The 16,964-nt window shown below is 47.9% G+C and overlaps 1 protein-coding gene across 1 annotated transcript in view; it reads left to right on the top strand.

Moving 5' to 3' along the window:
* The window catches only part of LOC309376771 (espin-like), a 111,293-nt gene that overhangs the window by 64,345 nt on the left and 29,984 nt on the right, over positions 1-16,964 (top strand). The window contains exon 8 of the mRNA XM_081923557.1: positions 16,303-16,470. Coding sequence (XP_081779683.1) covers positions 16,303-16,470 — 168 coding nt within the window. The remainder of the gene's footprint in view (positions 1-16,302; positions 16,471-16,964) is intronic.

Raw genomic sequence — 16,964 nt, 5'->3', positions numbered from 1 at the left:
GTCACCTCCATTCCTGAAGGCCCCCTCAGGTGTTGAGATTAGCAGAGGCACCCCCTTGGTAGTTCATTTTTCCCCAGAGTCTTGGGGTGGGTGGCAGCCCAAGAGAGGGGCCTTCTCTTTAAAAAGGTAAAGGGACCCCTGACCATTAGGTCCAGTCGTGACCGACGCTGGGGTTGCAGCGCTCATCTCGCTTTATTGGCCGAGGCAGCGGGCGTACAGCTTCCGGGTCATGTGGCCAGCATGACTAAGCTGATTCTGGCAAACCAGAGCAGCGCACGGAAACGGCGTTTACTTTCCCTCCAGAGCGGTACCTATTTATCTACTTGCACTTTGACATGCTTTCAAACGGCTAGGTTGGCAGGAGCAGGGACCAAGCAACGGGAGCTCACCCCGTCACGGGGATTCGAACCGCCGACCTTCTGATCGGCAAGTCCACAGCACCACCCGCGTCCCATTGGCAGCCCCTAAATTGTGTAATTCTCTCCTCACAGAGGTGCAAATGGCACTTTCATTCTACATCTGTTGGAGAATGTTTATCCTGGCTTTTTCAGACCCATCTCCTGTTTTTGTAATTTTAAATTGTTTTAAACTGTTTGGTTGTTGTTGTTTTTAAATATTGTGTAACATTGTGCTTTAATTGTTGTAACCCACCCTGGGGCCTTAGGATGAAGGGCGGGTAATAAATTGTAACAATAAGAAAAATAATGATGTGCAAATCTGTGAAAGCTGTTTCCCTTGATATACCACTCCCTCCCTCCCCGGTATTTTCACCAGTATTAGCATTTTGGATGTACACTTTCCCCTAGTATGTCCATTTTGGGGCATATTATTTGGCTAGGGAACAGCAGCACAAAATTCAGAGAAGTGTGACTTTCGAAGGGTAACAATAAAATGGCCTTGCCCCCAATCTCACCACAGGGCTGGAACATTTCCAGGCCCTCCAAGTGTCCGTATTTTCCAGGGACAGTCCCAGATCTACAGAAGCTGTTTCTGATTTAATCCTGGAATGTCCTGCTTTTCCTTAGGACGTTCCTATTTTCATTGGAGAAACGTTGGAGGGTATGGTGTTATGTGACGCCTGAGCCAAGGAGATAAGTAACTATACAACAGGCATGCCCAAAGCCCATTTTGGGGGCCTAATCCGGCCTGCCGGTGGATTTAATCCAGCCCATGTGGCAGTATGTCCTGGGGTATATCACACCTGTTAAAAATACAAAAAATGTATAGAACAGGCTCCAATAAGCTCAGTCAACAACTTTGGGGTAAAATTGAAAAAAAAGCTCAACAACTTTGGTCGGCCCTCATGCATGTTCACTTCATCAAATCTGGCCCTCTTTGAAAAAAGTTTGGGCACCCCTGCTATACAACCCTTAGAAGATATCTGAAGGCAACTCTGTATAGGGAGGTTTTTTTTTAAAAAAAGTTTAATGTTTTCTTATGCTTTTATATATGTTGGAAGCCACCTAGAGTGGGGCAACGCAGTCAGATGGGTGCTGTATAAATATATAAATATACATATACATATAAATATGACACCCCTATTTTCATCAGAGAAATGTTGGAGGGTACGCATTTCCCAAGCAAGGCCAGTTTCCCTACTGATCTTAAACGAATTGGCAATTTGGGAATGGAGGTTGGGGGGGTGCTGGGATCATTCAGCCCAGGTACCTGTTGCCACCTGCCACTTCATCTCTAGGGCTGCCGGGCTCCCAGGTTGATCTTTACTTACGGCTCCGTGAAGAGAGGAGCAAGAGATCCTGCCGGGTGGCGATTGGCTGCTGCGCCCGGGTGATGTCACTGGTGGGTGAGCTGATAGGTGTAGCTAATTCATTAGAAGGCTTCTGTAACCAGAGAGGCCAGCTTCAGTATCGCAGGTGTGCAGAGGGCAGGTGTCAGGTGACACCGATGTTTCAGGCAGCTGGGCAGGTTTGGTGGGACTTAGTGCTTCTCTGCTCAGGTAAGAGAAAATTAAAAAGACATAGATGTGTATATCTGTATTGCTTCATTAAATTGAGACGGCGGAGAGCTGGGCAACCTGGGAGTGGGGTATTTTTATTTGGGGTAGCTTGGTACCAGAGCTAAGGAAGTATCCCCACATCTCTTGGCAATTTACAGCAGATTCTCCTATTCCCCGGGCACAGAACAGGGACATGGTGTGACTGTCCTCTATTTTTTGCTGTCAAGGAATGGAAGTGGTTGCCCAGGGGCCAGTGGCAGAGCATCAGTTTTGCATGCGGCAGGTCCCAGGTTCAGTTCCTGGCAGGATTTCAAGGGAGACCCAAGAAAGGCTCCCAGCCTGGAAACCTGGAAAGCAGATCCCAGCCGGTGAATCTGGGCAAATTTGGTCTTACCTGGTACAAGGCAGGCAGCATCCTGTTTTCTTGCATTGCATTGAGCTGGGCTGAAATGGTTCTCCACCTAGAACTTGGGGGAGAAGATTAGAACCAGGAGCGATGGGCATGGAACGAGTCGAAAGCTAGTGTACCTTTGAAGCTCTCGGTTCAAACCCTCGCTTCAACAGGGCAGTCAGGCAAGCTGGTATGTCCTCCATCCTGCTGATGGGGGGGGGGTGAGATACTGCTATCCTACACTGCAGGGTTGTTGGAAGGGCTGCTGCAGCAATCGCTTGGGGGCTGTTTGGAGCGTGCTCCAGAAATGCAAAATGTCAAACCTCTTATGAGCAAAGTGGCTGGAATGGAAGAAAGGACAGACACATCGATGGGGTGGAAGGGAAGCTCTTAGGGAAATGGGCAACATCTTAAAAAAGAATTTCCCAACTCAGCAGGGACAGATCGCTGTCTGTACGTATCTTCTGTCAGTGAAGGTTGGCGATTCAGAGAGCAGCAGACCATGTGGACTCTCAGCCAGGGTGGTGCAGGGGCTGGTTGAGACTGGATGGCCCTGGGAGGTCCCTTCGAACTCTACAATTCTATGATGAGAAAACAAAAATAAATACAGAAATTGAAAATGCCATATGTGTGTTTTTCTTAAATTCCCAGCTTGTTATTGTAGTATTCATTCCCTGCTCTCAGAGGCCTTGGTAATTTCATAAACATCTTCCCTGTCCTTTTAATGTATTCTCATATTTTTCTCCGGGAGGAAACCCAATTTGCCTTAAAGCCTAAACCAGCCCCAATTAGTGCCCTGGTCGAAAGGAGACCTCCAGTTTCTCAGCTTCCCCATCGGAGCTTGTGCTTCCCTGTCAGGCTTTATTACCGCGGCCTGGGCGGATAATGTTTTCTGTCTCCAATCACAAATATATCTGAGTCAGGTATATCGGTTTCTGTGCTTGTTAGGTATAAATGGGCCAACTGCTCAGCCGAAACGGCAAATGTCTTGTTCCAGATTCTGGTGCTCGAAATATGAACAGATTCTCACAGAACTAAGGACTCTGTGCCTTTGGGAGGTTTGTGGAGTGAGCAGGAACGGCCAGCGCCCAAGCACAGCTCCCAGTGCCGCACACACCCAGAGATTGCGTCCACACGGTGGCGGTTTATTCCGATTTCACGACTTCCCCCTAACAGCAGAGTTCCACATTATAGTTGAGCTTTCACACGACATTCGAGACCTGCTTTGGGCAAAAGATCTCTGCATTGCAAGAGGTTGGACTAGTCACTTCCAACTCTACAATTCTGTGATAAAAGCTGCTTCTGGGACTATAGGGGAATACAGTGATACCTCGGGTTACATACACTTCAGGTTACATATGCTTCAGGTTACAGACTCTGCTAACCTAGAAATAGTACCTCGGGTTAAGAACTTTGCTTCAGGATGAGAACAGAAATCGTGCTCCGGTGGCGCGGCGGCAGCAGGAGGCCCCATTAGCTAAAGTGGTGCTTCAGGTTAAGAACAGTTTCAGGTTAAGAACGGACCTCCAGAACGAATTAAGTACTTAACCCGAGGTACCACTGTATAGTGAAAGTTTATCGAGTTCATCCCCATGTTATTTGCTTCCAGAAACAATCTGTTTGCAAATGGTATGGAAACGAGTGCTAAGCTTTTGGGAGTGTTTCACTACAGTTCCGGAAGTGGATTGTACATTGTGTGAAAGCTTGGAGACAGTGTGGAAATTAATGGTTAGGAAACCTAGTGAAAATGGAATAAACTGGCATATGCATGCAGGCAGAGAAGATCTCGTCAGGGGTGGCGGCGGTTAGGATGCTCATTTCTATTTTAAGAGACTGGTTGTGCATTGATACTTGGTGATACAGCCCCTGCCTTTCCCAGGTTCAGCCCCCTATGGCTTCTCCCGACTGGGCTGGGAATAACCCTTACTTGAAACCCTGGTGAGCTATTGCTGCCAGTCAGTGTGGGCATTACTAAGCTAGGTGTACTGATGGCCTCGCTCCTTATAAGGCAGCTTCCAATGTTCCTGTGACTTAAGAGAAGGGCTACTGTAGCTCAATGGTGGAGCACCTGCTTGGCATGCAGAAGCATTCCATGTTGAGTTGGAAATGTCCCTTACTTGAAACCCTGCAGAGCTGCTGCCAGTCAGTGCAGACACGACTGCGCTAGATAGACGAAGTGTGTGATTCAATTAAAGACAGCTCTTTGTGTTCTGGTGTTTGCAATGCGGGACAGGTATGCAGCATCCGTCTTCACTGGGATGCACATTTGCAGCTGATTTTGCTTGTTTACAGATCATGCAAGGATACATGGGCAGTGGGGGGGGGTTAGTGGCAGCAGCGTAGCTAGCCGTGCGGGTGCCTGATGCAGCTCAGCTGTAGGGCAGCTGAGGGAGAGGCGGTGGGCAGATGCAGAGGCGGTTTCAGGCAGCCCAGAGCCTGCAGGCACCCAAGCCATCATGTCACTCCCAGGAGAGACGCATGGTTTGGACACGCTGCAGACCCCGTGGTAAGTGCCGGCCCACGTGGTGTGGCACCCAGTGCCAGCCGCATTTCATTACATTTGTTGACTGAACTAAAAAGTTTCATGAGCCCAATTTTTAATTATTTTTTTTTAAAAAACCTCATATTTTTGTCATTTTGTCACACACACACCCCCTCATTGATGACACCCGGGGAAGCCCACACTCCCCTTCCTCCGCCACTGGGTAGCAGGAAGAAAAACTGCCCCCCCCCGGCTTGGTGATTTCTTTTTGGGGGGATGGGATGTAAATGACACAAGGGGGTTTAACCATAAAAAGGAAAATAGGAGTGAAATTCACCAGTTGCAGTTTTATGGGAGATTTGCTAGGAAACTGCAAGAAAGTTGATTTCAGCAATAAGGTTCTTCTGTTGGCAAATCCGCTTGTCATGAGCATTGACTGGCCTGTGTGTCTTTTGGGGGGTTTTACAGAAGAAGGGGACACAAGGGAGCTTGAGAGATAAAGTATCCTATTTGACTTCCATTACAATGGTCAAAGAGTAATTTACCCTTTGGGGGTAAATTTCCGGGGCCAGGGTGGTTGTTCTCCTCCCCCCAAACATCATTGGTAAAATTAGTGCCATGAGAACTCTCATTTCTTCAGTGCATTTTGCACTAACTTGGAAATCACACAGTAACATAAGAAAACTTGTGGACTGGATTGGAAGTGGAACAATTGTTCTCAAATATTCAAAATGTGCCACTGAAGCTCAGTTCTCTCAGCTTCTGACATTTCCAACCTTAGATATCCTTTTCCAAATTTTTGCAGCAATTAGCATCCACCCCCCCAACCCTCATAAACATTCACCAGCATTTCAGTGTGAATTTCTCCTAGTAAAGTCATTTTTGTAGGCAGATTTCACTAATAGAGGCGTGTTTGCAAGCAATTTCCCCTAAAATATAATATATATTTTCACATTATTTCCACCAATATATCCAATTTTATGCCAAGATACGCATTTTTGAAAACACTTTTTGGTTTGGAGAACTGCATCGCAAAATTCGGATAAGTGCAGACTTGGAATCATTGCTGTATTTTGGTTTGCGTGTTGTTTCAGGAAGCGCTGCATTGGGTAGATTTGCCTTGAAATGCAAAGTGAATTGAATTCCCCCAACCTGCCCCTTTCTTTATGTGGCCAAAATGGAACCCTCTGCATTTCATGAGAGAGAGGCATTGACTTTCTTGGGGCATCCCCTTGCAGAAGTACGGAACTAATGTCAGGGAGGCGGGAACACCAAAAACAGTCCAATGAAGGGTGAGCACGATCATGGGTACCAAATGCTGAGTGTCTGTTGGAATCCACAGCCAATGGACTGGCCCTGCTTCCCTTCTCGCCTGCTTCCCTGCAGCCTGATGGAATGGCTGCTGCTAGTTCCAGTGGAAGGAGAGCCAGTGTGGTGTAGTGGTTAAGAGCGGTAGACTCATAATCTGGTGAACCGGGTTCACATCCCCGCTCCTCCACATGCAGCTGCTGGGTGAACTTGAGCTAGTCACACTTCTCTGAAGTCTCTCAGCCCCACTCACCTCACAGAGTGCTTGTTGTGGGGGAGGAAGGGAAAGGAGAATGTTAGCCGCTTTGAGACTCCTTTGGGTAGTGATAAAGCGGGATATCAAATCCAAAATCATCTTCTTCTTCTTCTTCTTCTTCTTCTTCTTCTTCTTCTTCTTCTTCTTCTTCTTCTTCTTCTTCTTCTTCTCCTCCTCCTCCTCCTCCTCCTCCTCCTCCTCCTTCTTCTTCTTCACTTTGGAATGCCTTAATTCTAGCTCGTAGCATGGCTTGTTGGCTCTTCAATTGCCAGTAATGTTGTGATTATCTTGGAGGGGGGTGTTTGTGTTTTGGGTCTGTGCTTTAAGACTGTTTGAATTTTTACTATCCTTTTTTATTTTATTTTATACTGCTAGGCTTTTGGCAGGGACTACTGCACCCAAAGGCAGGCTGTAAGCATTTTAACAAAGAAAAACATGCTAAAACAGAACACCTTGCAAGGGAGTCCAGGTGGAGCATCCCTGCTCCCTGAAATGACCAGCAGGTGCCTCCAGGAAAGCTTTGAATGGAATTCCCTCCTCCTGCAATTAATATTCTGTGGTAGACTGCCTCTGAATGTGGAGGGTCCATGGTATAACTATCATTACTGGTAGTTGTTGATGGAAAGGAATGCTTTTGGGTGTTCATAGAGCAACAGAGATAAGGGAGATGGTATCACAGAGGTGTTTGGGAGTTCAAAACATAACATCCACCTGGGAAAAATGGTATGCGGCTTCGGATTCCACAATGTGAGAAAATGATATGGCAGCAAGAACTGACTAAAAATGGATCCGAAAATGAACTTTTATTTGTAACAAGGGGCTTGGAGTGAGTAACCCAGCAACCCCAGGGTAATGGATTCTATCAGAGCCGGCCCTATTGTGAGGCAAAGGGAGGCAGCCACACAAACATACCCAGCCCCTCCTCCTGAGTCTCCCCAACATGGACAGATCAGGCTGCGCAAGTGATTCCTCATGGGTCAAAGCATCAAAAAGGGAACAGGACAACAAAGCCTGCGTAATCCTAAGAGATATACTGTGCCTTGGAGCAAATATTCAGCTCAGGTCTATCTTTGGCCTGAGGAGGAAGGGGGCATATAGTGTACAGATTATGTTTGTCCCCGCTATTGATCTGAGCCTTTGAAGCCAATTCTGTGCATGCTCAGCGGTACTGTGCCCTGTGACTGTGAGATGCCATTTGCTGCGCCACCTCAGGTGGCCAAATATCTTGAGCAAGCCCCAAATTCCATTTGTTATCAGCATCACATCCTGCCTTTCTTCCATGGCAGAATTCAAGGCTTGTCCCTTGAGGCTCCCTGGACAGCCTGCCATCCAGGTGGTGAGAAGGTCCAGACCTGCTTCCCAAGGTGGCTGCGTTAAAAATATTAGCAGAGCCTTGCTGGACCAGGTCAATGGCCCAACTAGTCTAGCATCTGCTCTCACAGTGGCCAGCCAGATGCCCCACGTGGAAGGGACAACGAGGATCATCTAGTCCAACCCCCTGCAATGTAGGAATCTTTTTGCCCAACGTGGGGCCACTGGAGAAGGAAGAGGAGTGTGCGGGAAGCACACCGCCCCCAGCAGCATGATCCCAGTGGGGTACCACCATGGCTGCCCCCCCACCCGCACTGGGTGCCCTGCCCCCAGGATGTGTGCCACACTCCGGGATGTGCACCAGCCCCACCCCTGCCTGCTCTCCACCCCCTGGTGCCAGAGCATGAAGCTCCACCACCGCGTGGGGCTCAAACCCATGACCCCGAGATTCAGAGTCCCATGCTCTTACCAACTAAGCTATCCCATTTCCGTCATGTTGCCACTTACTCACCTTTTCCCTATACAAACGCTGCAACCTTTCCAAATAGGGGAGTTGCTCTATCCATCCTTGATCAGTTTGGCTGCCCATATTATTAGGTACCAGCAGGATTGAAAGAGTCAGGGGCAGAGGCATAAGAAGGTAAAAAGGAAAAGGCTACATGCAGCTTTAAAGCTAATGGGGAAAGGAGCTCAGATGCAGAAGGGGGACAGTGAGGCAGCTTCAGGATTAGAGAAGAGGCGCTGAGAGGAAAAAGTTTGTCCCGGTTCGACATATGCCGAAAACCCTGAAGAGGTGCTCCCAAGTCTGTGTTGGCAATATTGAGCTAGATGGGACCAGGGGACTGAATCATTTCTAAGGTAGTTCCCCTTGTTCCTAAGTCCTTTCCCCCAGCTTTTGAACACGGTTCCCTTTTCCGTGGGGTCATTCCTGCCCCCACCTCTTGTGCCACACGTTTATGCTGCTCCTCTTACGCTGAGCAGCAAGAGGCCTTGAGTAGAGAGTGCAAGCAAACTGTCTCTTGTGTCCTCTCTCCTGAATGGACCCCGGTTAAAGATTAGCCAGCCGCAGCTAATGAGAGGCTGATTCCTGCCTCTTTAAGGCTGTGTGTGGGCACGCGCACACACACACACACACACACACACACACACACACACTCCTGTTTGCTGGAGCAAATGATAGCCAAGAAGCCAGAGCTGGCATCCTCTATGCCTTCTGGGCTCGCCGCGAAATCAGGCGCTTTAAGAGACAAGGGAAACGACAGGTTCTAAGCTCACATTATTTGTTTTAGTTATGGATTGGTTGCCCCTTTGTATCCTGCCTTTTCCTCCAAGACCCACAAGTTCTCCTGCTCCTCGGTTAATCCCCACAACAACCCTTTGAGGTAGGTTAGACTGAAAGAGACAGCGACTGGCCCAAGGTCATGCAGACATAGGAAGCCGCCTTTACACAAAGCCAGTTTGTTGGTGCATTTAAGGTCTCCTGTTTACGCTGTTCCCAGCTCTGGTTTGGAAAATAATAAATATACTGTATATAAGAACATCCAGTCCAGCCTCCTGTTCTCACAGCGGCCAACCAGATGCCCCTGGGAAACCAGCAAGCAGGAGCCGTTCACAGGAGCACTCTCCCCTCCTGCGGCTTCCACCAACTGCTATTCAGAAGCATTACTGCCTTTGACGGCTACGAGCCATTTCTCCAATCCTCTTTTAAAGCTGCCGGCCATCGCCGCCTCCTGTGGCAGTGAGTTCCATAGTTTAACTATGCCCTGCACATACACAGCATTAGCCCATCTTGTTGTTTCTTCTGATATACTTGGTTTTGATCATGCACTTTCCAACAACGGGGTTTGGATCTGAATTGGGTCAGGGGGAGAGCAACAGATCTGCCTTTCAAGCCAGTAATGCGTATGCAGGCTTAGAAGAATGCTCAGAGAGCTGGTTCAATTCAGTTCAGAAATCTTTAGGAGAAGAAAGCCAGGAGATAGGGCTGTTGGCAGGCGGCTGGTCTTCTTTGGAGAGGAATATTCGCAAGTCCCTTCCCTCGGTTCAGCCTTGAGCCGGGTTGCCCAGATACGGAACCGGGGAGAGCTTTTTAGTGCCTGGCTAGTTGCGCAAAAGAGGGAAATTCATTCACTTCCCTCTTTTCAGTTTGTTCCTGAAATGCAAACTGCTGAGCTCTGTCATGGGGTCGTGGGGAGGATAATAAGGGGGCGGGAGGGAGAGGAACCACGCAGGCTGCCCTAAGCCTGTAATAAAAGAAGCAGGGTCAAGAAAGAGCGGCGTCCGATGTTGGCAGGAAAGCAAAAGGGCTCTGTGTTGTGCAGAGGGAGCAAACTCCAAAGTTGACGGGGAAGTCAAAGCTTTGCTCCATGATAACGACGAGTGGAGTTTGCCCTTGGCTCCAGAGGGGGAGGGTGGTGGCTACTTTTCCATTCGAATGTCTTGCCCCTCCTGGCCCTGCCACGGAACATGGCAGAGGCAATCTGTTGCTGGGAGGGGCAAACAAATCATAGAATCGTAGAATTAGAAGGGACCCTGAAGGTCATCTTGTCCAACCCACCTGCAAATGCAAATAGGGATAACGGGCAGCTATCCAAGAGACCATTTCCGAGGGTGTTCTCTCGCACACCATTTGTGCTTGTGCCATGCAGCTTGCGGGCTTCCTAGAGGCATCTAGTCAGCCTCTGCAGAAAACTGGCTGCTGGACCTCTCGCCCAATCCAGCAGGGCTGCTCTTGCATTTGTTTAAATCTGGGACAAGGGGAGCTTGGAGGCCTTTAAAAAAAAGGATTGAGCAAATTCGTAGGTGATAAGGCTATTGATGGCTGCTAGCTGCAATGGCTGACGATCAGAGGCAACAATGCTTTTGAATACCAGTTGCTGGAAACCATTGCAGGGAGGAGTGGGCTCTTGTTCCCTGGTCTTGCTTGCGGTTTCCCATTGAGGCATCACTGCAAAGACAGAATGCTGGAATAGATGAGCCACTGGCCTGATCCACCAAGCTCTACTTAATGTTCTTATCTATGGACTTCCAGATACTGTTGGATTCAATCCCCTTCAGGCCTGGCTGGCATAGCCAATGGCCAGGGATGCTGCTAGCTTAAGGTTACCAGATTCCCCCCCCCCCAATGAATCCAGGGACACTTATCAACTGCAATGGATTTAGTGTGGGGACTGATGTGTAAATCCGGGGACTGTCCCCGGGAAACAGGGACGTCTGGTAACCTTATGCTAGCTGGAATACAGACTCCCCATCCCAATATAAGGGATTAGATCAGGGGTCAGCAAACTTTTTCAGCAGGGGTCCAGTCCACTGTCCCTCAGACCTTGTGGGGGGCCAGACTATATTTTTTGGGGGGGGAATGAACGAATTCCTGTGCCCCACATATAACCCAGAGATGCATTTTAAATAAAAGCACACATTCTACTCATGTAAAAACAACAGGCAGGCCCCACAAATGACCCAGAGATGCATTTTAAATAAAAGGACACATTCTACTCATGTAAAAACACGCTGATTCCCGGACCGTCCACAGGCCAGATCTAGAAGGTGATTGGGCCAGATCCGGCCCCCGGGCCTTAGTTTGCCTTCTCATGGGTGAGATAAATGGATAGCTAACAACAGGAAAATGCACATAAAAAAATAAAGGAAATGCGTATTGGCAGCTAGTCAGGGTGATAGCTAAGAATGCAGCCTTTCAATTGCAATCTATTGCGCACTTTTGTATGGATATCCTCCTTGGAATTAAGAACGTCAGAAGAGTCCCACGGCTGGATCAAAGGGAGCCCATCTAGCACAGCAGCCTGTTCTCATAGTGGCCAACAAGATATTTCTTCTGGCAAGTCGGCATGTTTTCACGTTTGTGTTCTGTGCTGATTTTAGATGGGGTGTTTTGCTTTGTAGTTTGTTTATATTGCCCTTTAAAGGCTTTCCTTGAGACTTGTATGCCTGTGGGATATAAATCCTCTTGAATCAAGTTTCCGGAGGCGTTTGTGTCTCTGAATGCGAGGGATGATCAGCCATTTGTGGGTTATTAATTGCCAGCTCGGACAGATATAAGTCTTCCCTCTGCTGTTGATCACATTTACTGAATTTCAGCCGCTCTGTTGATTGTGTCGCTATTGCGTTTCAAGTGAACTTTTATTGTACCCTACCCTGAAACCGTTGCGATGAAGGGAAGAAGGTAGACATTTTAAAGAACTGAAACAAACCAATAAGGCTGTTGTCTTCATGCCCTGATTTTGCACTTTGTAGAAGCATCTGGATCAGTGTTTCCCAAACTTTGGTCCCCAGCTGTTACTGGACTACAACTCCCATGATCCCTAGCTTGCAGGACTAGTGGTCAAGGATGATGGGAACTGAAACTAGAAACAGCTGGAGGCCCAAGATTGGGAAACACTGATCTGGATGAAATTGATCAGCCCCCCACACCCGATGTTTGACACTAGCCTGCTGGATCAGGCCAAAGGGGGACCAGTTTGGTCCAGCATTCTGTTCTCACAGAAGCCCACAAGCAAGTCTCAAGCATTTTCCCCTCCTGTGGTTTCCAGCATTTGGTATTAAGAAGCCTTGCTGCCTCTGACTGTGAAGGGCAGAGCATAGTCATTTTGGCTAGTAGCTGTGTTGTCAAGTGGTCACACTGGTTGGGGCTGGAGAGTCCCAAAACATCTGGAGAGCACCAGGCTGGGGAAGGCAAGACTAGCTAGATATTTGGACCGATCTAGTGGTGCTCATTCTGACGGGTTTGCTTTTTTAATAGGACCTCTGCGCTTTTAAACTCCCATGTTGCAAGCAGAAATTCAGCAAATGAGGTGCTTCCTAGGCCTGTGTTGACGCTCTGGGGAGAACTTCAGCTGCTGTGTTCATTCTGGCTATACAGTTTCTAGCGGTAGAGAGGCCACACCAAAAGGAGAGCGACTCTGGCTTTGGGAGCATTGTTCTATATCACTGTACATCGCCCTGATATTTGACGAGAGGGTGGTGTATCTAAATACTTCAATAAATAAATAAATACACGGGGCAAAGGGCAAGAGAGGAAGGTTTCTGTGGCCTGCCTGCCTGCCTTGTTTTCTTACTTTACGTGCAGGGGGCACCCCAATACGTTTTGGTAATCGGGAACCATCAGATCAAGAAATGTGGTGCAAATGGGCACCCCCCATGCACCCTGGTCCCCCAAACTCCACTGTCCACACTTTTGCCATGCAGAAAAGTCCCAGGAGATATCTCCCGAGTGCTTTTGAATAACTCATCTCTTCCTCCAAAGTTGATGGACTCTCCTTCTCGGGAGGTTTTTAAGCAGAGGTTGTATGGCCCATCTGTCAGAGATTCTTTAGTTGTGATGCCTGCATTGCATGATGGCTTTTGGGGGGTCCCTTCCAATTCCACAGTTCTATGGTTCTACACCCTTGTGCAAATTAATTGAAACAAACAATGAATTTAGTAGTTTATTGTACAAAGCTCACATATAGATGGACAAGACTCACATGTACAAAACTCACATTAGTAACGGATAAGACCTCTGCTATTTTTAAGCAGCATTTGAACATGGTTTGGCATGGAGTCTACTAGTTTCAAACAGTCGCTGTTGATTTTTGGATCTCTGTACCACACTTGAATCAGCACCTGGATGAGCTTCTCCATAGTTGTACAGTCTACAGCACGGAGGCGACTTTTGCATATAGCCCACAAATTCTCAATGGGATTTACGTCCGGGGAATTCCCTGGCTAATCAAGTACCTGTATTTGCTGCTCTGTCATGAATTTCTTCACCACTTTTGATGTGTGACAGGGGGCTAGGTCCTGCTGTGATATCCCAGTACCATCAGGATACCTCTTTTCCAGCTCTGGAATAACTCTCTTTTGTAGAACCTCAATATATTGTGGCGAGCGCATCATTCCTTCTATGGGCTGCAGGCTTCCGACACCATAATGATCAACTGACTTTTCATGTTTGTTTTGAGTACAGGATTACGAGTAAGATAGAAAACATGCTTTGTTTCAATTAATATGCACAATGATGGATGATTGTTAAGTCACTCTGGGAATTGTAGCTCCCGGAACTGTAACGACTCCCAGAACCTTTAACAAAGGACAGTGCCCAGGCTTCTTGGGAGAAAGCCCCCCAAAAATTGGTATGACAGAGCAAGCTTGTTTTCTGCTTCTCCTCTGGGTAGGACCCAAACCAAGGGATTCAAATTACAAGAAGGGAGGTAAAGGTAAAGGGACCCCTGACAATTAGGTCCAGTCGTGACCGACTCTGGGGTTGCGGTGCTCATCTCGCTTTATTGGCTGAGGGAGCCGGCATACAGCTTCCGGGTCATGTGGCCAGCATGACTAAGCCGCTTCTGGCGAACCAGAGAAGCACAGAAACGGCGTTTACCTTCCCGCCGGAGCGGTACCTATTTATCTACTTGCACTTTGACGTGCTTTCGAACTGCTAGGTGGGCAGGAGCTGGGACCGAGCAATGGGAGCTCACCCCATCACGGGGATTTGAACTGCCGACCTTCTGATCGGCAAGTCCTAGGCTCTGTGGTTTAACCCACAGCGCCACCCGCGTCCCTTCAAGAAGGGAGAGTCCGACTAAATATTAGGAAATGCTTTCAGATGGCAAAAGCTGTTTGACAGTGGAACAGACTCCCTCTAAAGGTGGTGGCCTTCATTGGACAGTTTTAAACAGAGTTTGGATGGCCATCTGTCAGGGATTCTTTGCGCTAGTGCTCTACTGGAGTGGCAAATGAATTCAGCATCGCAGCAGGAGAAGTGAAGGTCTCTTCCTCACTGCCAATCATTTAGAAGAGGAAGGGGAAGGTGGAAACCATAGTGAAAGTGGCAAAGGTTCTCTTCTGCTCAGTAAAACTGACACAGCTTATCCATTTCACCAGATTTTTTTATTTTTATTTGCTGCAGAGATGATGACAGCCTTGTCAGTTTTATCACTGCTTTTAAAAAAGTGGGGGTGAGACGAGTAATTCTTGCAATGGTAATAGACAGCTGTTGTTAGAGTTAGGCAGTCCCTAACTACCCTCAGGCTTAGTATCTGAAAGACATCACACAAAGGAAAGTTGATTGGGAGGGGGGAGGAGAAAAGGAAAAAAACTAAGACAATAGTTCTTAATCAAAGAGATGGGCATGATATCACACTGCACCTGCAGAGGAAGGAAGGGAGAATCGGGAGTACTCATGGAGCCTGCTCACAATTTCCTCTCCCCCCCTTTGAAATTGAATCAGCTATTTGTCATGGTGACACCAGGTGATTGACAGGTGGGCACACACATATTCATAGTCCTCTCCTCCTCTTGAGTCCAACCCTGGTCTCTTTCTTTTTCTGCACTCCCTTCCATCACAGAGCCCTGGAGACGGAGGTTAATTGGGAGAGGGGAAGAGAGCAGTCCTCAGAGACTGCATGCTCTAATTTGCAGCTGGCTCATGCTAGGATGAAGCCTGCAAGTTGCAGATCTTCCAGATAGATAGATAGATGATAGATGATAGATAGATAGATGATAGATAGATAGATAGATAGATAGATAGATAGATAGATAGATGATAGATAGATAGATAGAGATAGAGATAGATGATGATAGATAGATGATAGATAGATAGATAGATGATAGATAGATAGATAGATAGATAGATGATAGATAGATAGATAGATGATAGATATAGATAGATAGATAGATAGATAGATAGATAGATAGATAGATGATAGATAGATAGATAGATAGATAGATGATAGATAGATAGATAGATAGATAGATAGATAGATAGAGGTACCCCTGCCCATATGGGCCAGTCGTGTCCGACTCTAGGGCTGTGCGCCCATCTCACTTAAGAGGCCAGGGGCCAGCGCTGTCCGGAGACACTTCCGGGTCACGTGGCCAGCGTGACGAAGCTGCTCTGGCGAGCCAGCACCAGCGCAGCACTCGGAAACGCCGTTTACCTTCCCACTATAAAGTGGTACCTATTTATCTACTTGCACTTCAGGGTGCTTTCGAACTGCTAGGTTGGCAGGCGCTGGGACCGAGCGACAGGAGCGCACCCTGCCGCGGGGATTCGAACCGCCGACCATACGATCGGCAAGTCCTAGGCGCTGAGGTTTTACCCACGGCGCCACCCATGTCCCAGATAGATGATAGATAGATAGATAGATAGATAGATAGATAGATAGATAGATAGATATCCACCTGGAGATTCAAGCCCTCACCTGTCACCAGGAGAGGGCTAGGCAAACCTGGAGACTTCAGGTCCCTTCTCATGGTCAGGCAACCCTACATGCCGGTGGTCCTATATAGTAGCAGGCTATCTGTGTTGTTTAGGCAGAAGCCAAAGCAATCCAGGGCAACTCAACTGGCCAGGGTGTTCTAACTAATTAACGTCTCATGGTTCTCTCAAAGGATCTTGGGAACTGGGTGTGACAACTAGTTTGGGGCTCAGTATGCTTGTCTATAAAATGGGTCTAATGAGCCTACCTCTTCACGTCCTTTCAAACGAGACTCTGGGCACTGAGTGGTGCAGGCGCCTTCTCTGCAACATGGAGATCTGTGGGGCTCTGTCCTCATGCTTTTTGCTGTAATAAAAGAGATCCGGCATCTTGGTTTTCCAGCTCACCTCACTTGAGAGCAGCCCAGAACTGCGGCGTGTCGACTCTAGCAGGAAATCAAGGAACTTCAACAAGCAGCCCAGCACCGGGGATTACTACAAGCACCTGGGCAGCGGTGGTAACGTGGGAGAGCAAACCGGGAACAACCGCAGGATGGCACACAGTGAGGAGGTGAGCCACTAGGGAATACTGCTTCCTTCTGGCTAGCTGCTGTTCCTCTCTAGCCATTCTGAGTAACAGCCAATTGCTGGTCAGGGACAGGGAGAGAGTGTGTGGTCCTTGTGAAGACTTTCCAGAGCATAGGCTTTCCAACAACAGTCAGAGGTAGAGACAGTGGGTTGCCCCAGAGTGAAAACAGACGCAACCTTCTTAAAAATGGTTTATATATTGCTTGCATTTATAGCCCACCTTTCTTTCTAAGGAGCTCAAAGCGGCATACATGGTTCTCTCTTTCTCTCCTTGTTTAATCCCCACAACAACCCTGTGATGTAGGTGTGGCTAAGAGGCAGTGCAAGGCCCCCAAGGTCACTCCCAGTGAACTTCATGTCCAAATGAGGATTTGAACCCTGGTCTTTCCCAGGACTAGGTCCAACACACTAACCACTACACCATGCTGTCCGTCTGATCACAGTAGGTTTATGCGACAAACCATGTCTCAAACACTA

Source organism: Podarcis melisellensis, assembly GCF_964234715.1.
Source record: "Podarcis melisellensis genome assembly, chromosome: 8".
Classification (NCBI taxonomy): domain Eukaryota; kingdom Metazoa; phylum Chordata; class Lepidosauria; order Squamata; family Lacertidae; genus Podarcis; species Podarcis melisellensis.
This window is presented reverse-complemented; position numbering and strand designations above follow the sequence as displayed.